Raw genomic sequence first — 21112 nt, 5'->3', positions numbered from 1 at the left:
TCCTGTTCATCTGAGCTCCTTGACTCCTCCCTAGAGCTGGAGGAGGCATTGGCCAGAACAGACTTGAAGGTGGTTGCTTGAGGTTTGACCTGGCCAGGTCCTTGGGGTCAGAGTAGCAGAAATGCCTCACTTCAGTCATGCTCTTCCTTGGGGCTCTTCCTGAGCCCAGCCTGCTTTTGGCAGGAGGAGCTGGAGATGCTGAGCTGGGACTCTGGTGTTCAGCAGCCTGGAGTCCTTGGGTTCACAGGACTGCATTTGGAGTGCTCTGGAGCTTTCCTTTCTCCTCAGAGACAGCTCCCAGAGGCTCCAGCTGTGTCCCTTTCACCAGAACAATAGTCAGAGACAAGGAATAATATCTGTAAATGAGAAAAAATGTCTCTGACTGATTAATTTTTCATCATGACACAGAGATTCTTAGAGAGCAAGTGAGAAATAATGGGCCAAAAAGCACTTGTGCAAGTGTTAGAAAGGGGGAGCCTATCTGTGGGAGGAATGCCTTAATTGCAGCCTTCCTAACAGCACATCTGTTCTGTCCCATCCCAGGGGATCCATGTCGAGCCTGGAATCTTGCAACAGTGGCTTTTCCCAGCTGAGTGGAGTCACCACATCTTCCAGCCAGTCCCAGAGCAGCTCCCACCTCTCCAGATAGCAGAGCCAAGGCTCCAGCAGCAGGGGCACCTGGGGCTGCTTCAGCCCCACACCAAAGAGCTCCAGGGCTGAGCCGTGGGGCAGTCACAGCCATTTGGACACAGAGAGGCCTCTGGGAGCTGCTTCAACCACAAAAACTGAAATTCCAAGGGCAGGTTTAGGAGTTTTGGGTCAGCTGCATGCTTCTCAGTAGCCTCCTTCACCACCTGTGGATTTTGGGTGCCTGTGAGTTTGCAGGAATCCACTCCACTCCAAAGGGCTCTTCCCATCGGTAATTTTCTCCAGAGGAGGCTGATGTTGCCTTACCTGTTGGACCTTTAGATAATTCCTGGGTGGCAAAACCAAGGGAATGTCCTGGGTGCCCACGGGGTACTGGTTCCACACTGGGCAGTCAAGTGGGCATTCCAGGGGCAGAGCCTTGGAAGGAACTGCCAACACCTGGGTACAGGTAGGATAGTTCAGAAATCACTTCCAAACCAAAAACCTCTTCTGGTCTGGCAGGATGCTCTGGGAAATGTGTTGGATTTTTTTAACCCTGCTGAGAAACAAAGTCAAAATGGTTTTTTTTAGGAATTCCAGGCATTGAATCTGCCTGCAGTGAGTGGCATCTTCCAAACTATTGTTTCTTTTTACTCAGGTTTACAGCAATAACGAGTAGGTCTGTCCCCTTCCCTAGTGTATGGGAACTGAATCCAGTCCTAAAGGGCTAAGAAAAGCAATATTTGATTTCCTGAAGGCACAAGATTTTCTGGCAGTATTACAGAACTTGCTTCTTTTAAACATGAGCTCACTTGAAACCATTCAGAGGCATGTATGTATGTAAGCACTTACTGAAGCCTATTTATTCTATACTAGCTTATTTTAAATTAATTTTTAACTTATTATGTCAGAAATTACTATTTATTAAATACAGTCACCTTTTTTTAATGAGATGAACTTTGTTTTAGAAAGGAATAACTGATTGTTTTCAAACCCAAGCAATCTTTCTGCTTGGGTCCTGATCTTTATAGTCACTGGATGTTCTTGCAAAAGGGCTGCAGTGGGGTAAGGGCTTGCGTCACCTTCCTTGCAAGGAAAGGTGAGAGTCCAGTGCTTTTTTAGACTTTTTTTTAGGATTAAGAAACAAGGATTGAGTTTAGGAGTTGTGATGAAGATGCACTGTCTTCCTACACACCAAAAAATGCCACGTTTCTCCCTAATATCTGATTGTTCCTGTAGTCAGGTTGGGGAGCAAATTTATCCATGTTCTTGTCCAGGTGAAAAAAAAAATGAAAGCAGGTGTCAAATACTCATCAGGTTTTTATTCAGGAATCTGTGTTGTTGTTCCTTCCCACCCTGGTTTTTTTAATCACTGGCTTTAAAGCACCAGGCTCTGCCAAAGGAGAAAAGAGCCAAAATATTTAGGACAATGGGAGACAAAGAACTTGATATGGTTTTGAGTTCTTTGGTGGGGTTTTTTAAGGATTGGAGCCAAGGGAATCACTCTGCATCTTGCATCTCTCCCTGTGAACAGGTAACTTGGTTATGTAGAGCTCAGGGAAATTCTGATTTCCAATTCTCAGTTGTTCCATAGACTTTAATGTTTTTCCCAGACAAGTGAAACTTCTGTCTCTGGCATTTCAGCATAACTGGAGTCTGATAAAGAGGGACAAATGTAAATGTAATTCCTACCTTTCCTCTGGAAAGTCGGGAATTCTGGAAGCAAAAGTGCATGCGTGTATCCCTCATGGAAAATCCTTGACCCAGAGTAAAATCTCACTCTAGAAACAGTTTCAGGCTCCCAAAGCCCCAGGAGCAAACCCAGCCCTGTCCCCCTGTGCTGTTTCAGGATTTTACCTTCCCTTCTCATGTGGTTGCTCACATCCTGCAGTGGCAACATTCCTGTTCCCTGGGTTTGCTCTGAGTAAGAATCTCTTTCTTTGCCCTGGATTTTTTTTTTTTTTTTTTTTGTAATTTTATTTTGAAATGTGGGATATGCTATCTTCTGCCCACCAGAAATTTGACATTTGTCAGTGAAGCACCTGGAACTTGGCCTCTGGCAGATCTCTGAAGGGTGAGGTCAAGGGTGGTTCCACAGAGTGTTCCTGGCTCTGGGGATGTCCCAGTCCCAGTTTTTCCTCTTGTCCCTTGGCAGTACCACTCCTCTGCCCATCATAAGATTGTGGCACAGGTCTGTGAAGCAGCTTGTGACCTCTCCTTGGCAAGGCTGCCTGGTTTATCCCACCTGACAATTTACTTTGAAATAAATTTAAATAATTCAATTTTTTTCCTTTTTCTCCTGAATATTGACAGGAGAAAGGGAGCAACAGCCTGAATGCTGTGCTGTGCTTTCTAAACCTGACCCTGTGAACTGCAGGTACCAGAGACACAGAACTTCTACATCACTTTTTTCCTCCCTCAAACGACATCAGTGTGCTTTAGAAAATAAACTCAGTTTTCTTCACAGTGAGCTGAGGCTGGGAGCGGTTCTGGATCCTCAGAAATTTCCTAAGCCAGAACCTGGTAAATGGGCTCATTTTGGGTGATGCAGCAAAGCCCTCCCTGCTCCATCCCCAGCAGCAAGGCTGGTGAGCTCGGGCTGTTTGCAGGGAAGGAGCTGCTAATTAAAAACTGGCTCCCAATAAATTGGGGCTCTCCCTGCTTCAGATACTCCCTATGCAAACACACCACCTACCTCAGAGCTGGTGCCATGTCCTGTGGTGGTGGGGGAGTGCAGGATGCTGTGCAAGGTGCCAAGGGCTGTGCCAGAGGTCACAGTTAAATACAGCCACGTGTGAGTTCTCCAGGTTTGCCCCATTCCCTGGGCTCTGTCCCAGGGCTGGGAAGGGCAAACACAGAGTGTGAGGATGGATGTTGGATGGCCTCAGCTGTCGTTCAGGGCACAGTCCTGAGCCATGTTTTGCTCTCTCCGGTGTGGAAAGGGCTCTGTCCCCACTGAAGGAGGAGGGCTGAGCCCCCGGGGCACCAGGGGTGGCTCCAGCCCCGCAGGTGTCAGCAGTGCCAGGGGACACTCCCAGCGCTCTGGGGGCTCTCACAGGGAGGCCCCACAGCAGCTCTGTCGTTCCACAGCTCCTGAACTCTCTGCTGGAAACAGCATTCCTAACAGTGACCAGGCCAGGGAATCCTGAGTGACTGAGCTGCAGCTGTGCTCCTCTGCTCAGCCACTTCGGTTCCGTCTGTTCCCTTTCAGGAACTGTGAATAACAGTTTGTAATCCCAATTTGGTTTGTTGGGAGAAGATTTTGAAATGCCATAATCTACTCACAATTCCCAGTAGGAAGTGGTGAGCCCAGCTGTCCTCCACACTGGGCTGGGAAGCTGCTGGGGCTGAGGCCAACCCTGCTCCAGGCAGGGAATCCCTCATTTCAAAAGGCATTTTACAAGCTCACACTGCTTTAATGTCCCAAATGTTTGTAATGTGAGCAATTAAAGCAAGGAACAGCTATTAGAGACTTACTTGACAGCAGCTGTCAAAGATTCCTGCATGCAATTAGCTTTAATATTCCTCCAACACCTTTGTGATGCTCCTTCCATCTGATTCTTTCTCTCTTGGAAGGTGAAATTGGAGTCAAGTCACATTTGCTGGCTTTTAGTGACACCAACACCCACTTCCAAGATTTCAGTTACACCTAAGTTAAATGGGCATTAATTAAGTTTTTTAGCAGCACTTACTTTTCTCTCCTTTGCAGCTGGCTTTGGTTTTATACACTGAAATCCTCATTTTTCTCAGCCAAAACCCTCAAACCTCCCGTAAGAACCCACTGCAGGGCACTGAAATAACAGATGTCCTCCTGTGATGGTGTCTGTGGGTCCTGGTAGAGCTGTACTTTGGGGGATGTGGGAAATAAAACATCTCTGAGAACATGTGGAATTGTTTGATTCAACTGTTGAAATTGCAGGGCAGTGAAAATTCAAGCCAGTGTGCTGCACTCTTTGTCCCCAGAAGCACAGGTAATGCCTGTAATCACTTGTTCCTGGTTTTTAACTAAAATGTTTGGACTTTTTTCTACAGAACCAGTATCTTTTGTTTAATTTCCTAGCACAAAGTGGGCTGGAACAGCACAGCCTGCAGTGTGGGTGTTATTAAAAATAAAAGAGCCCCTAGGTTCCACTGGGTGGCTGAGGTTAACTGGGAAAGGATTAGCTCCTTCAGCTGCACATCAGGAATTTGGAGTTTCAGGCAAGTAGCACTAAAAGACTTTATTCAAGTTTTTGTAAATCATAGAAAAATAGAGTCTCTTGGTTACAGGCTGATTTGGTGCCAACACTGGCACAGAAATTACACATCCTTTACTTGGAGAGGTAAAAAGGGAGTGAGTGCATAAAGATGTGTGGGGCTCAGACAGGCTCTCACCCCTCTGCAGCATCCAAGGAGCTCATTCAAGGCTGGGTTTCCCTCACGGGGATGCAAACTCAAAACACTGAATGTAACTGTGCAAGGACACATTCCAGATTTCCAGCGGAGGTGCTCGAGATCCGGGCTGGGCTGGAGCCCTTGCTGGTCCCTCTGAGGAGTGCCCAGCTGGGGCAGGGCAGCCCAGTCCGTGCCATGCCAGCCATGCCAGGCTGTCCCTGTCTGTGTCCTTCCCCACGGGGGCAGCTCCAGGCTGTGCCAGGGTCCCTCAGCCCACGGAGCTGGGCAGAGCCTTTGGCTCCTGGGAGCTGGAGAGATGCACAAATGGAATCTGGGACCTGAGAGGGCTTTTTTGGTGCTGTGCTGCAGGAGCTGCCCCAAAACACAGCACTCATCACCCTCTGGGGCTGCTCTGGCCTGAGGATTGGTCAGGAAACACTCCAGCCCTGCAGGGGCTGTCACAACCCTGCGAGTCACCCGAGCCCCCACCATGGCCGGAAGAGGAGAGCTCTGCTGGCACTGGGTGCTGCACCTCCTTCAACACTTCAGAACAAACTTTTGGTCACTTCTCTGACTAAAATCTGAGATTAGCAAGGAAGGGCAGACACTAATACCCTTAAGCCCAGCTTTGTACTAGAGGCAGTTTAACTAGCATCTTAAAAAGCACTGCTCAGGTGAGCAGGGATCTTTCGGAGGTGCCTGTGACTTGCATCCCTCACCTGTTTCCCTCAAGTTTTGGAAGGAACCAGCCCATCTCCTTTCCTGCTACAGCTGTGGAATTCCCTCACCCAAGGGATGTCCTCCATCCCCTAATGCTGCAGTCCTGGGTGCTGGGGCAGCAGAGGAAAGGAAACCACAGCCTCAACAGGGCAGTTCTTGGGCCGAGGTTCCTCAGGCAGCAGTTTGAGGCTCCCAATGGGAACAGCCCCAGTCCCAGTCGGTGCTGAGAGGCAATGCAGGGTGAAATGCCTCATCCCATCCATGATTTTAAAGGAACTCTTGGTTTGGGTCCTGAGTGTCCTCGGGCTCCTGAGTGTCCTCAGGCTCCTGAATATCCTCCTGGTCCCAGGCAGCAGAGGTGGGGCTGTGAGGGGTGTCCCCGTTGATGTCCCTCAGGGGGTGGTAGCGATAGTCCCGGTCCTGCTGCTGCCGCCGCCCCTGCAGCACCAGCCCCACGTTCCCCAGGGCACTCAGCACAAGCAGCAGGGCCAGGGCAGAGCTCAGGGAGAGCCACGAGCTTCTGTGGGACACACAAGTCACATCACCAACAGCTCACCTGTGGCACATGTGCCCAAGTGTGCAGAGGATTGTTCTCCCTTCTCTGTGCTCCCAAGCTTGTGAGCCTGCTCTCAGGCAGGACAGAACCACGGAATCATTTAGGTTGGAAAATCCCTCCAGGATCATAGAGTCAAACCATTCTCCCAGCACTGCCAAGGCCACCACTAACCCATGTCCCCAACTGCCACATCAACACAGCTTCTAAATCCCTCCAGGGATGGGGACTCCACCACCTCCCTGGGCGCCCTGTGCCACTACCTGACCACCCTTCTGTGAAGGAATTTTCCCAATACCCAACCTAAACCTCCCCTGGCACAGTTGGAGCCATTTCCCCTTGTCCTGTCCCTGTTCCCTGGGAGCAGAGCCTGACCCCCCTGGCTGTCCCCTCCTGTCAGGGAGTTGTGCAGAGACACAAGGGCCCCCTGAGCCTCCTTTTCTGCAGACTGAACACCCCCATGCTCTGTGACAGCCTCTGAGATGCACAGTGAGCACCAAACACTTACTCTGACAGAGAGAACTCTTCTTTGCTCTTTTCCTTTTTCTGGGAAGCCAAACACTGTCCAGCTGGAAAACAAAGAGAGAAGAAAAATGGGCCAGGGTGTAAAAGTCCCCTAAAAAAGAGCAAGGTAAAGCAGAGCTGGTGAGGTGACTAAGCAAACACCATTATGCACTAAAGCTGCTCTTCCAGCTTTTATTCAAACCCCACCCCCTGCAGTCGGATACCTCTGTGTAAGTGGTCCTGCAGTGCCCCGTGGTGGGTGATGTTGCAGCTGCCCGTCTCGGGGTCACAGGGACACGAGTGGTCACACTCACAGCGGCTCTGGCAGCCCGGCCCAAACCAGCCCAGGGGACACTCTGGGGATGGGGATCACAAAGGGATTGGTCATTGCCAAAGCTCCACCTGCTCTGAGGCTGCAGGCTGTGGCTGCAGCTCCCTCAGCTCAGCTGAGCCTGCAGCAGCCTGGGAGCACCGTGCTGGGAGTTCAAGGCTGCTCTTTGGTGTGCTTCAGAGGGAAGGTTGTGTAAAACTGGGATCACAGAATCATGGAATGGTTTGAGTTGAAAGGGACTTTAGAGCTCATCTTGCTACAACCCGCTGCCATGGGCAGGGACATCTTCCACTATGCCAGGCTGCTCCAAGACCCGTCCAACCTGGCATTGAACACTTCCAGGGATGGGGCAGCCACAGCTTCTCTGGGCAACATCTCTGGGATGGGATTGGCTGAGTGTTCCCAGGCTGGAACAGAGCATCAGTGACAGAATCAGGCAGCCAGGAAGTTCACACCCCCCTGTAACTCAGACACAGGGAGCCTGGAGTGGTTACCAGGCAGAACACTTAGCACTGGCACAAGTAGTGTGAGGGTGGGATGGCAGGACAGCCCTCTGGAGCATTCCACAGGCACTGACCTGCATCACCTGAAGCCTGGGCTACAGCAGGGCCTGGTGCAACACCCTGGAGCAGAGGATGTTTTGTGTTCACCCAGGAGCTCTGGGAAAAGAATGCAGTTCTTTGGGGCTGAGACTAAGCAGGAATCTACAGTTTTCCATTGATGAAGCAAACTCCTCTTTCCTCTCTGCTCCTTCCTCTGCTTTTCAGCCCATTTGGATAGGAGAGGCAGGCCCAGAAGAGCTGGGAGCTGGCTGGTGATGGTCAGGCCTGAGCTACCCTGGCAGAACTGCACCCAAGAGGAGGCTCAGAGGTGACACAAAATGCTGTCCCCAGCCCCAGAGGTCGCTGAGAGCCTTACCATGCTCACAGCTGGTGCCATAGAAGCCGGCAGGGCAGGAACAGGCTCCGTGCACGGGGTCGCAGGAGCTGCCGTGCTGGCACTGGCACTTCTGGCTGCAGGACTCCCCGTAGGAACCAGGAGCACAAGCTGCAGGAGACAAGCAGAGGTGTCACCAGGGCCCTGGCAGCAGAGGTGAGCAATCCCAGCACACAGCCACAGCTCATCCCTGTGGAGGGATGCTCAGCAATAAGCTGAGTGTGTGTCCTGAACAAGGAGCAAGGGCTTGAGTGTCTCCCACCAAGCCAACTGTAGATGCTCCAGCTGCAACTAAACACACACTGCCAGAAAAGAGCAGCCCAGCCCACAGGGTGGCCTTTCCCTTCCCTGCTCCCCCCCTCGGGCAGGCAGCTGTTGGAAAGTGGCTCCCCCTGCCCTCTTCCTGCCTGTGAAGAGGCAGTGGAGCAGCAGTCAGTATTTACCTTCAGTGCAGTTGCTGCCAGTCCAGCCGGCGTCACACAGGCATCCAGCTATGCAAACACGGACCAGGCATTACTGACAACAACAAAACACTTGCAAGCAGCAAGGACTTGAAATTAGGAGCCTCTGCCTCTTGAGGTGCCCTCTTACCCCTGCCAGCAAAGCCCCAGAAGAGGAACCCTGCACTCACACAAAGGGTGGGTTCACACACCCCCCCTCCCCAGCAGCCAAATGCAGCAGAATCCCTGCTGATGGCATTCCCTGGGATCAGCTCTGGGGCAGCTACTGGCAACACCTGCACCCACCAAGATCTGCCAGCCACTGCACTGGGGCACACCTGAACGAGAGTGGAGTCAGGAGCACAGGAAGAGGGTAACAGCACTGGGCACAGAGGGGCAGAAGATGGGGGCAGACATTGCAGCAATCCCTCAGTTCAGATTAATGGAAGAGTAGCAATTGCACACTTGTAAAAATTATGAAGTAGGAGAGGCAGGTGAAGAAGGAACAGTAAGGGCAGCAGACAGAAGCAGCTGCTGTCACACAGCATAATACACAGCCCTGTCCATCAGCAGCCTCACAACAAACCCAGAGCACAACCCTGGGGCAAAAAAGGAAACTGAGGCACAGAGCTTGAAGTTTCCAGCCCCGAGCCCCTGCCCAGCCCTGCTGCTGGCTCCTAAAGGCAACGTGTTCTGACTATCTGTGCCTCGGATGCCGGAGAGGGGAAGCAGCCCCACCCACCCAGCTGGTGCCTGGCGGCAGGCACGCTGGATTCCCCAGGGATATTCCCCAGGGATGCACGGCCAGGTCCTGCCCCCCTGCTGCGCCCCAGGCCCCTCGGTATCACCGGGCCCCCCGGAGTCACCCGCACAGGGACTCACCGGCGCTGCAGACGCCGCGCAGGCTGCAGTTGGCGGGGCCGCAGTCCAAGGTGTCACAGGCGGGACCTGCCCAGAAGGGGCCGTCGCAGCGGCAGTGCCCGGCCACGCAGAGCCCGTGGCCACTGCAGTCAGGCGGGTCACAGCCTGGCTCGTGCACACACACCACGGTGGAGATGCTCCGGGGACAGCGCCACATGCTGTCAAAAGAGCTGGGGACAGCAGAGGGGACAGCCTGAGCTGACCCTGCACTGCCCAGCCCAACACAACACCCATTACATAACTCAGAGATTTCCTCCTGAGCCACGCTGCCAAACATGAATGTTAATACTGGGAAAATATAAACATAAAACTGCATTGGAGTCAAGGTTTGAACTGAGCTAAAAATCCCATCTGATAGGTATCATTTCAAACATGGAATTACAGAAGCAACACAGTCCCCCTTAAAGCAGTCCCAACTTCCCTCATTTTGACACACAGCACACATTTTCTTGAACATTATTTACTTTGATATAAATTATATCACTGTAGTTATAGCAACTGAATGTTAATTAAATCCTGTCATGTTTACAGTCAGAACCGACTAAAAAGCTGAATTTAAAACAAACTATTCTTTAGATTCCCTCCAATGAGGAAGGGCAGGGTCTCCCAGTCAGTGTTTCTCTTCCACAATAATAAGCTGCTGACAGATCTCTGCTAATTCCTATGGATGTGCACCTCTGAATCTCCCAGACTAAGAGCTGCTGCCTTATCCGATTCCCACATCAGCCACTCAGTCACAGCCACAGCTTTGCTGCCTGTCTGGAACCAGCTCAGCTTTAATCCTTGATGACTAAGTGGAAAAAACATGGAGTCACTCAATCTCTTTAAATTCTAGAGCTGCTCTCTCCTGCAGATCCTGTCACCTGCCTTTGCTGTGCCCTTCCAGCCAGGCCAGGGTGTAGGGCTGGGCTCTGCACCCTGACAGGAGCTGCAGGGCCCCTGGGCAGCCCTGGGCACGAGCCAGCAGCACTCACCAGTGCTCAGAGGGGTAGTTGGCCAGGGTCCCGTTCAGGACCAGCGTGGCAGAGCCTCCACCATCCAGGTTGATAGCGTTGATGACTCCCTGCTGCTTCAGGAATTCTGCCATTTCCCACAGGTTGACCCTGCAAAGCAGAGCTTGTTTGTTGATTTGCCTTCAGTGAAGCTGTTAGATCAGGAGCTTGCTGCTCTCTGTGGTCGAAGGGGAAGCTCTCCCATCCCAGGCACCCTGAGGAGGGCTCTGTGAGCCTTTTCTGGCTCTCCTGAGCTCTGCAAGTCTCTGCCTTAAAACATGTCCCTGACAGCTGCAGTGCCCCTCCAGTCCCAGGAATTTAAGCCCTTACCCTCTGGACTCTGTCTGTCCATCCACGTGAACCAAGACCAGCCGGCCCTGATGGTCGTGTCCCACCGCAGTCCTGGCTGAGATCACATTGATGAACCTGTCGAAGGTTCCTGCAGGACAGGGAACAATTCACACTCAGATGGGGGACAGGATGGTCTGCCAAGACACATGTGTCTGCACAAGAGCTCCCAGCAAGGGCCTCATCTGAACTGAAACACAGGGAGAGCACAGCCCAGCCTCCTCTCATTCATCCAAGCTCTACAAAAGTGCTCTTGATTAAGTTTTTTTCTGGCACAGGCAAAAAGCAGGGGATTTACAATCCCTTGGCTTTACACTCCTGTAAGAGGCACCTGCTTTGAGTTTCTCTGGACAGGTTTAGACAGGATAGGAATTCTTGGCTGTGAGGGTGGTGAGGCCCTGGCACAGGATGCCCAGAGAAGCTGTGGCTGCCCCTGGATCCCTGGCATTGTCCAAGGCCAGAATGGACAGGGCTTGGAGCTACCTGGGACAGTGGAAGGTCCCTTCCCATGGCAGGGGTGTGGAGTAAGATCACCATTAAGTTCCTTTCCAACCCAAACTACTCCATGATCTATGAAAGTTGGACTTCTCAAGTGCCCCTTCTCCCCAGAGTGCCAGGGGAAGGACAGTCCCTGGGCAGGCTGAAGGCAGGCCCCACAGTATTTACCTGTGGTTTGAGTGTCACCACACTCGGCCGCCCGGCTTTGGTTGACGTACACCTCTCCATTCCTCAGCAGCCAAACCACCCCACTCACGAGCTGCACAAAAGGGTTTGACTGATCCAGGACATCCTCCTCAGACAGGTAACTAGGAACAGAGGGCAGCAGGGTTACCCACAGGCACGTCAATCAGCCTCTCCTGCTGCCAGCAGGCTCCTGAAGCAGGGAGAAGGGCAGGAAAAGGTAGAATGAAGAACAGCTACATCCAGGGGCCAAGCAGTGTGAAACATCACTTTAGGAGCCAGAGCAGCCCCTGTTCTCTGCTCCTCTACACAAACCCACAGCTAATGACAGTCCCAGGCCACTATGCCTCAAACAATGTGGCCAGCAATGGCAGCAATGTGACCAGTGGATCTGAGCCAGGGTAACAAGAGCAGAAAGCATCTGGCAGAACACAAGGACACAGCCACTGCCAAATACTCAGGGATCTGTGGAAGCAGCTGTAACATCTTCGTGCCTGTCAGCTTCTATTCTCCAAAAATGTGACACCAAACAGCTTTGGAGAGCATTTGGAGCTACAGCATCCAGCCTGCCTGTAGCTGCACTGGATGCCACCTGCTCCTTCCATCTGGAAAGGAGATTTCCCTGCTCCTGCAGAGAGCAAAAGGATTGTTCAGGTACCAGCTCCATGCTCAGGTGTTGTGTGTCACCACAGGGTGCTTCCTGAGGGATACTGCTCTCTCCTGAATTAGGGTGATGGGGAACACCTGCCTCAGGGGAGCCTGGTGCTGGGAGATGTTTGCAACTGAGAGCATGGGAGCAGGGGCTGGAGCTGGACAGCTGTGCTCTGCCAGAGGTTTTGGGTTTAAAGATGACTTTTTTGATGTCTTGTGGGAGCTGGATGCTCAACTTTTGTTTGGTATCCGTGACTGTGGGCAAACAAAGCTTTGTGCTTTGTAGAAAGGTGTAATTGGAAATACCCGAATGGAAAACATGCAAAATGAATTCCCTTTTCCCATGGGAAAGGAACAAGAAGACAACCTGAACATGGCTGAAAGTAGATCAAACTACAAAACAGTTTGGGCAGGGACCGACAGCTTTTAAAGCCTGGATTCACCCACTGCCAGCCCAGGGAGCAGCAGCAGCTCTGCAGGGGTAACTGTGCCCTGGGCTGTGTCCTGCTGAGTGTGATGCAGGGGGAGGGAGTGAAGGACTTTCCCCACTGTCCTGACAGCCAAAATTACTTACACCCAAACTATTTTTCTGATCATGGTTTGGAAGGCACAAAGCCACCAAACATCACAATAGCTCCATTTAACAGGGACATCCTGCCAGAGCTGGGGAGCAGCAGGGCAGAGCTGAGGTTAAGGACTCTACAGTGACCCCGAAACTGCTGTTGGTCCCCTCTGCAGAAGCCCCCTCACTGAAGGGACATATCACTGACCCACCCAACACCTCTCTCACATAAATCAAGGCCATGGTACTCAGGGCTGCCAGAATGGCTGCAGGATAAAGCCCTGGTTTGGCACGCTCAGTGTGGCTTTGCAGGGATCCTTCCTGAGGCCTGGGAGTGAGCTACCAGAAGGTGGAGGATGAAACTTCCAGGCTGCTGCTGCTGCATCTTCTGAGACCAGCAGAAGGGTCCTCAGAACCCTTCTGGGACATTTAGGATCCTCCTGCTGCTGGGAAAGGGCAGCTCCTGGAGGCATTGTGTGGTATTCACACATCCTTTGAACAGAGAGAGACACAGACTTTCCCAGGAAAATCCTGGGCAAGTTGGTGTCTCTCTCTGTTCAAACTATATGTGAATACCACAGCCTTGCACTCCAGGGGGCACTCCAGTCTCTCAGTCAAATATTCCTCATCAGAGGGTGATGAGAACTTCTGTCTCCATCTGCTTGGGGAGGGTCACATGCCCAGGTGAGCAAGAAGGCCAGTGACACCTGGCCTGGACCAGCCACAGTGTGGCCACAGGCTCAGGGTAGTGACCATCCCCTGTGCTGGGCACTGCTGAGGCACCTCCAGTCCTGAGCCCCTCATGACAGGAAGGACACGGAGGGGCTGGAGCGTGTCCAGGGAAGGGAACAAAGCTGGGAAGGGGCTGGAGCACCAGGAGGGGCTGAGGGAGCTGGGAAAGGGGCTCAGCCTGGAGAAAAGGAGGCTCAGGGGGGACCCTGTGGCTCTGCACAACTCCCTGACAGGAGGGGACAGCCGGGGGGTCGGGCTCTGCTCCCAGGGAACGGGGACAGATTGAGAGGAAATGGCCTCTAGTGCCAGGGGAGATTCAGGTTGGACATGGGGAAAATTCCTTCATGGAAAGTGTGATCAGGCACTGGCACAGCTGCTCGGGGCAGTGGTGGAGTCACAACCCTTGAAGTGCTCCAAAAATGCGTTAATATGTTCAATCACAGGTTTGCCCAGAGAGGATGTGGAGTATCCAACCTTGGAGATGTTCAAAATCCAACCAGGCGTGGCCCTGAGCAGCCCACTCCATCCAACCTGTGCTGAGCAGGGTGCTGGATGAGGCACCTCCTGAGGTCCCTTCCAAACCCAGCCTTTCTGTACTGCAGCCAGAGCACAGACACTCTGCTCTGTGTCTCCTCTGTGGGGAAACAGAGCCCTCTCCCCTTCTACCCCAGCCAGTGTCCCTACTGCAAGCTGGGAGAGGAGACACTGGAACCTAAACAGCTGGAGATCATAACTTACTGAGCCTCTCTTCATCCTAGGACACAAGCCAAGGGCCACAGACATAGCTCCATGAGGTACAGCTAGAACATCCCTAGCTTCAGTATTCCAAGTGAGCTTCTGCTCTAACTGGGGAGGCCAAGGAGGCAGTGCTGGGATGAGCTTCCTGCCCAGTTATGCCTGAAAGTCTTCAGGCTAGAGAGCATTCTCCAAACAGCCCCCAGCTCTTACCCGAACACCATGGTGCCATCTTTCCGGATGCCAAACTGAGCGTTTTGTAGGCCTCCAGAGTCTCTCACCAGCCTCCCATCGCTCACAACATTCCCAAGGCACTCTCCAGTTTCCATGTTAAAGTACCCGCCGTTCTGGGCCACCAGACACTTCCTGAGCTTTGCAGTCTCCTCCACGGGGGCTCTGCGTTGAGCCAGGCAGCCGCCGGCACCGCCCGGCTCCAGTACAGAGAAGGTCCTCAGGGGGTTCCTCACGAAAGTGACGTGGCCATAGATCACCTTGCGGTCGCTGCCCTCCGGGTGGATGTACGAGACAAACGTCCTGGTGACAGCCACCGGGCCGGCCGCGCTGTCGTCGCCGGGCCACGCTTCGTGCGTGACGTTGCCGTACCTGAGGGGCTGGCAGTCCCTGACGTGCCTGTGGCCGTGCCGAGGGCCGTGCTGCCCGGGCGGGTAGGGCTGCAGCAGGGGCTCGCTGCGGGGGCTCCTGCAACGACAACACCCGGTTGTCCCAAGGCCGCAAACGCGGGGGGATGAGAGCGGCGCGGCTCGGGGTGGGCACGGCCTCGCTGACACCCCAGGCCCGCTTCTCCCGCGTCCCCGGTATGGCCCACCGCGGCTCAAGGGCGGCCGTCCCGCTTGGCACCCGCTCCACCAGCCCGACCTCAGGGCACCGGGAGCCCCCGGAGCCGGGCACAGCCGCGCCCCGGAACAGACGGCGCCCAGACACTCACCCGGCGCCGCGGGCCACTTGCAGCGAGCCGAGCACCGCCAACGCGGCCACCAGGACCGTCCCGACCCCTGCTCGCCCCGATCCCCGTCCCGGGGCCGGGCCCGCCCCGACCCCCGCCCGGCCGGGACTCCCACCCGCGCTCCCCGCACTCCCCGCCGCCCCACACGCCGCCATCTTGGCAGGCGCTCGGCGCGCGGCGCGCGGCAGCGCCCTCTGGCGGCTGGCGGGGCCTGAGGGGCGCCGGAGCGGGGAAGCGGGAGAGCTCCCACAGGGACACGGGCCGGGAACCGGGAGAGCTCCCACAGGGACACGGGCCGGGAACGGGGAGAGCTCCCACAGGGACACGGGCCGGGAACGGGATAACTCCCACAGGGACACGGGCCAGGAAGCGGGAGAGCTCCCACAGGGACACGGGCCAGGAAGCGGGAGAGCTCCCACAGGGACACGGGCCTGGAACGGGATAACTCCCACAGGGACACAAGCCGGGAACCGGGAGAGCTCCCACAGGGACACGGGCCAGGAACTGGGAGAGCTCCCACAGGGACACGGGCCAGGAACCGGGAGAGCTCCCACAGGGACACGGGCCAGGAACGGGATAACTCCCACAGGGACACGGGCCGGGAACCCGGGCTCCGAGGGTCCGGCTTTTTCTCCACAGCTCCTGTGACACTCACGCATGTCACGGACAGCACAGATCATACAGATCATCCCTTACAGCCACTGCAGATCCAGCACCCCCTTTCGGAGGTTTAAGACTGTGTCTGTTTTCCAGAAGGGAAAAATAGCTACACTCAGGGAATGATGGTACATTGAAGCAGCTCTGGGTTATCCTGAATCTAACTTCAGTGCCTGGATCCTCTGGTACACCATAGCTAATGGACGAAGGATGGAAATGAGCTGTAGTTTGTAAACCTGGGAATATAATCTTTCAAGAAATGTCTTAGTCAAATATATTATTAAAATAATTAAATCACAGAATCATGGAATGTTTAGTGTTTGAAGGGACTTTAAAACTCAGCCATTTCCACCCCTGTCATGGCAGGGACATCTTCCACCATCCCAGGCTGCTCCAAGCTCTGTCCAACCTGGCCTTGAGCACTTCCAGGGATCTAGGGGCAGTCACAGCTGCTCTGGCACCCTGTGCCAGGGCCTGCCCACCCTCCCAGGGAACAATTCCTTCCCAATATCCCATCCATCCCTGACCTCTGGCAGTGGGAAGCCATTCCCTGCGTCCTATCACCACATTTTTTATCAGTATTTATACTGCTGGAATGGAATTTAATGGGGTGATAGTGGCACTCAGCCTGCTCAGAGAGAGGGCAGGCAGCAGCTTGGCTTACTCAAGGAGTAGTAATTATGTCCATGTTTGCCCATAGTAGCAAAACTCTTTACTAAGGTATTTGAGGACTGAGATATTCAAGGAGACAAATTCCTCCACTCTCAGCCTGTGGTTCACTTGCAGCAGTGGCTTTGTGGGAGCATGCAGCAGGTTCTTCACAGGCCACATTCCCTTCTGGGAGGAACGGGGGGTCTTGGACACACAGCATTCCCCTTGTCTTATCACATTGTCAAAGTCCCTCCCCAGCTCTCTTCAGGCCTTGATTCCATAAATGAGGTGGAATAACGACGGGAACGACCCCTGTGCCCTGGGCACCGGGGCTGTGGAGTCACAAGCTTGAGGCTGTATTGCAGGAGGAGAACCCAGTGTTTCCATAGCCAGTGGATTATACCTCAGCTTTCCCAGGATAAGCAGACCTGGTTCAGGTAAATAAATGTGCTGCTGTCTCAGGTGTCTCACAGGTGGGAAAATGGAGTTTTATATCACAAATTAACCAGAAAACTCGCTTAGGACAAGCCAGTGTGTTAAAAGATCTTAGCTTATGGGTTTTTATGCCTCCAGTTTTATTCAGCCATGGAGAACTGCAGGTGTCCTGCTTGTGTTTCCAGCTGGAAACAAGCTGTCCAGTGGAACTCCAGTATTGTAAAATGCAGGCGAACCCAGTGGGAAGAAATGCTGATGTCTGACTCCAGTTCAGAAGGCTGAATTATTTCTTTATTATAACTATGCTATAATACATTAATATACTGTATAAAGGAAGATACTAAAACTACATACCTGCTTTTCTAACTACCAAATCTAACTAACTCACAACTTGTGACCCTGTTCTTAAGAATCCAGATACAGGTGGATTGGATTGGCCACCAGGCTCAAACAATCCTCACCAGAATCCAATCAAGCAATCACCCCAGGTAAACAATTCTCCAAACACATTTCACATGAGAAAACAAGGAGCAGAAATAGAAATTGTTTTCTCTTCCTTTCTCTCTGTGCACCTCTATGAAAAGTCCTGAGAGAGAAATGTGCTTGCCACACTCCAGGGTGGCCTAAAGGTGGTTTTCATTGTCTAAACTCAGCTCTACATAAAGCATGAATAGAGCGCTCTGGGAGTTCACTCAGCTTTGTGCTTGGTCTTTTGCTCAAAGAGCTTCACCTTTTCACAGGGATCATCGTGTACTAAGGGTTCCATTGGGAGGTTTCCACCCAGTTCCCAAATTCACCCGGTCTTTTCCATGAGAGAAGCCTGGAGAGCCTGGAATCACATCATATACAGTGTAGAATCCACGGGCCAAAAGTCACCTTTGGAAATCCACAGGGAACAGAAACCTCTTCCAAATTGGAATGAAAAACAAAGCAGTTTTTCAAAAAGGAATACTCTGTCCTTTCCATATAGTGCCTTTGCTTTTCAGTTTACTTTCCCCTCTAAAGCAGCTCCTTCCACCGAATTAATATTAAGTGGAGTACAAGGGATTTGTTTTTTCCAGAATTGCTCAGAGAAAAGGGTGGCATTGCCAGAATTCCAGTATTTGTTTTGCAGAGACACATGATTTCCCCACTAATTGAGATAACTACCTGCTGTTAAAGATAACCAGTATCCATTCCAGGTTGTGTCACAACCACATTCATGTCCCCAAAATGCAGGGTCTAAAGTACATGTGTGTGCAGGGGCTGGGAAAACACCTTGTGGCCACACTGGGCCGAATGAATCTGAGCAGCTGAGCTCTGGTATGAAGACACATTCCCAGCCCTAACTGAAGTCTATGTCAGGCTCTAAGTCAGAATATCTCTGTTTTATCCACTCAGTGGAGGTCAGCCAGTGGGTGGGTTTTTTTCTGCTATCAGAGTGAATATCATGAGAAGAGAGTGCATGCTGATGTCTAGATCTAATACTAATTCCAATTATATATTGGAATATAAGGCAGATATTCTTCTGTCTTGAGCCTCAAGTTCAGTCCAGCTCTGAAAATTTGGGCATGACTGCAATTAGGAAGTATTTTATCCTTTTCCTGCAATTTGAAAGCTTTGTATTGTGAAACAAACTTTTACTAATTTGAATTTCCCTGTGGCTGATATGGCTGAATTTCCCATATGGCTAATAACCACACTGGCTTTGCTTTTCCTGATTATCTCCCTTCTTCCTCTTCTATGCCCTGGGAGGAATAAAAAATGTATTTCTATAATCTAAGCCTGTACCTGCCTGAAAAGCTGTCTAAGCCAATACAAACCATTCAGGGGAAACTGTCTTTGGGAAGTTACGTAAAAATTTCCTAGGTCACTTCTTTTACCTTCACTCCTTCCTTAGGGATTTTTTGGGTGAGGAGAAAATGAATAAAGCAGATAAAAAGCAGCTGGTGAGGTTAAAAGGCAGCAATTGCAAGAAGGGTGCAGAGTTTGGAGTGTTTGAGGAAAAAGGAGCATTAAAGGTGTCTTTTCATGCAGTGGGTTGGAAAGAGATGATCTTTAGTCCTTTAAGGTCCTTTGCAATCCAAACTCTTCATTGATTCTGTGATCCTGTGCCATCTTCCCTTCTGACAAGAAGGTTGGAAGGCTTGGTGAAAAGTTTATGGAAACAGCTGACATTGGATGAGGTAAAGCAGGTGCAGGTACTAAGCAATAACATTAATTCAGTATTTTAGAGAATGGGGATTATTAGAGGAACATTAGGGCCAGTCCTCCCTTCAAACACCACAGGCTTTTCATCTTCAAGACAAAGCCCAGGGGCATCCCAGCAGCACCAGAGCAGGCCACCTGCAGTGGCATTTCAGGCCACCTGGAATAGCTTCCAAACTGAGGTTATTCTGCAGCTGACTCCTTTCATCTTCACTGTGGCAAAACACAAGAAGCAAATTACCTTGCTGTTAAAAATGGCCATAATTTATCCCTCATGATATAGCACAGTGCCTGTGCTCGGAGCCCTTTGGAGTCATGTTGAGTTTGTGAGGAGTTAGCCTGTATCCCGCAGTGCAGGTGTGATTCGTGCAAATACTTGTTACTGAGATATTCCATGTTATTTTTTTCAGTGCAAATTAAAAAAAAAAAAAAGAAAAGAAAAAAAAAGTGGGTTTTAAAATGTTTCAACTACATATATCACATGGCTGTAAGAGTAACCAGGGTAGCAGCAGGCTGTCATGAGATTTGCTTGAGACATTTGAATTGGAGACTTCTGGGATGAGAGAAGTTCCATGTGTGAGAGGGATTTTGGCTGCTCTGTCTCTGTTTATTGCACTCACAGCAGTCCATCGAGGGCAGGAGGACTGGGGATGGAGCTTAAACAGACTATTTCTAGGGTAAGTGCAAACAGCATTTCCAAACTTTCTGAAATGGTCAGGAAGAAGAGACAGGAAAAGGCTTTTGTAAAACAGATCTGCTATTCAATACATATGAAAAATTCTCTGGGCAGAGATCAGTAGTCTCTGAAAATGCATTTCTCTCAAGTGCATCCCTGTTCTCAAAGCTCAGCCAGAAGTGATGACTGCACCTTCTTTATCTTTTTCCAGCTAAACTCTGAAGATTACATAGGTCAAAAGGACTTTTATTGCAACTCTACCTTCATAAACTAAAAGTCACCACATCCCTAAAGCTGAAACACTTGTGATTTTAAGTACTTTGATAACCTGCAGAAAATACAGCTGTATGGAGTTGGGGTGTTATGCCTGATAGCCTGCAAGAATCCATCAGTCCCTCATTCCATTGCAGCCAGGACATTTGCACTTTATTCAAGGAAGTAAACAGAAAAGCAATTTGCATTTTGCATTAAAACAGTACAGGCAAGGAGCTGTCAGGTGAGATAGGAGGGACTGAAGCGAGGGATTTCCACAAGATCAGTCCTCCTACAGGCTGGAATGGATGTGTGTCTGCCACGGTAGGGCTGCGTGTGTAACAGCAGGAAGGGATGTGGGGCTTTTCTTGAGGAAACCTTGGATCCCCAGGGAATGGGCACAGCCCCGAGGCTGCCAGGGCTCCAGGAGTGTTTGGACAGCACTGCCAGGGATGCCCAGGGTGGGATTGTTGGGGTGTCTGTGCAGGGACAGGGGTTGGACTGGATGATCCCTGTGGATCCCTTCCCACTCAGAAGATTCTATGATTCCATGCTTTGTCAGTAGAAAAATATGCATTCCGAGCAGAATCTTTGAGCAAACATTCCAGGCTTTATTTTGTTGTGGAACTAGTCTGCCCACACTTGTAATTCGTTATATGTTTTAGAAGGGAAGAATGGTTTCATTGTTACCACCTACTAGCTAATTGGCAATATGGAGAGTTACGCTGGAAATTCAACAGCTGACATCTGCCTTTGTCAAAGGGGGAAAAGAAACCTCACTGGAACAGCAGGACACCATTCAGATGGGAGGCCACAAGGGCCTGCAGAGAGAATCGTGGAATTGTGAAATTTCCTGGTTGGGAAGAGTCTCACGGGGATCACTGAGTCCAGCCCCTGGCCCTGCACAGACCCCCCAACAACCCCACCCTGGGCATCCCTGAGATCATTGTCCAAGCACTCCTGGAGCTCTGGCAGCCTCAGGGTTGTGCCCATTCCCTGGGGAGCCTGGGCAGTGCCCAGCGCCCTCTGGGGGAAGAACCTTTCCTGATATCCAGCCTAAACCTGCCCTGGCACAGCTCCAGCCATTCCCTTGGGTCCTGTCCCTGGTCAATATCTGTCCCTGTCCCAGCCAACGTCTTTCATTTGTGTCTTTATCCCTGTTTGTAGTGAAAAAAATACCATC

The 21112-nt window shown here is 51.7% G+C and overlaps 2 protein-coding genes across 2 annotated transcripts in view; one reads left to right on the top strand and one right to left on the bottom strand.

Annotated features, from left to right (window-relative positions):
• Window positions 1-4513, top strand: part of SEC14L5 (SEC14 like lipid binding 5) — a 34474-nt gene extending 29961 nt beyond the window's left edge. Inside the window, exon 15 of the mRNA XM_053957310.1 lies at window positions 544-4513. Coding sequence (XP_053813285.1) covers window positions 544-649 — 106 coding nt within the window. The 3' untranslated portion in view covers window positions 650-4513. The remainder of the gene's footprint in view (window positions 1-543) is intronic.
• Window positions 4514-4832: 319 nt separating this feature from the next.
• Window positions 4833-15226, bottom strand: NAGPA (N-acetylglucosamine-1-phosphodiester alpha-N-acetylglucosaminidase). The gene is made up of 11 exons (XM_053957862.1): window positions 15054-15226; window positions 14321-14806; window positions 11413-11552; window positions 10729-10837; window positions 10381-10509; window positions 9368-9576; window positions 8489-8536; window positions 8028-8156; window positions 7003-7134; window positions 6783-6843; window positions 4833-6241 (listed from the first exon to the last, which is right to left on the bottom strand). The coding sequence occupies exons 1-11, from the start codon at window positions 15224-15226 to the stop codon at window positions 5989-5991; spliced, it is 1869 nt and encodes a 622-aa protein (XP_053813837.1). The 3' UTR covers window positions 4833-5988.
• Window positions 15227-21112: the final 5886 nt, after the last annotated feature.

The sequence above is a fragment of the Vidua chalybeata genome, chromosome 16 (genome assembly GCF_026979565.1).
Source record: "Vidua chalybeata isolate OUT-0048 chromosome 16, bVidCha1 merged haplotype, whole genome shotgun sequence".
NCBI lineage: Eukaryota > Metazoa > Chordata > Aves > Passeriformes > Viduidae > Vidua > Vidua chalybeata.
The sequence above is the reverse complement of the archived record's forward strand: the minus strand, read 5'-3'. Positions and strand labels throughout refer to the sequence as shown.

Bases quoted from the DNA above. Each gene is read 5' to 3' on its own strand.
- NAGPA (XM_053957862.1), bottom strand. From the start codon at position 15,226: ATGGCGGCGTGTGGGGCGGCGGGGAGTGCGGGGAGCGCGGGTGGGAGT. The intron at 10,838-11,412 runs GTAAATACTGTG...CCTGTCCTGCAG, and splicing joins TGGTGACACTCAAACCACAG to GAACCTTCGACAGGTTCATC. The intron at 10,510-10,728 runs GTAAGGGCTTAA...TCTGCTTTGCAG, and splicing joins GGACAGACAGAGTCCAGAGG to GGTCAACCTGTGGGAAATGG.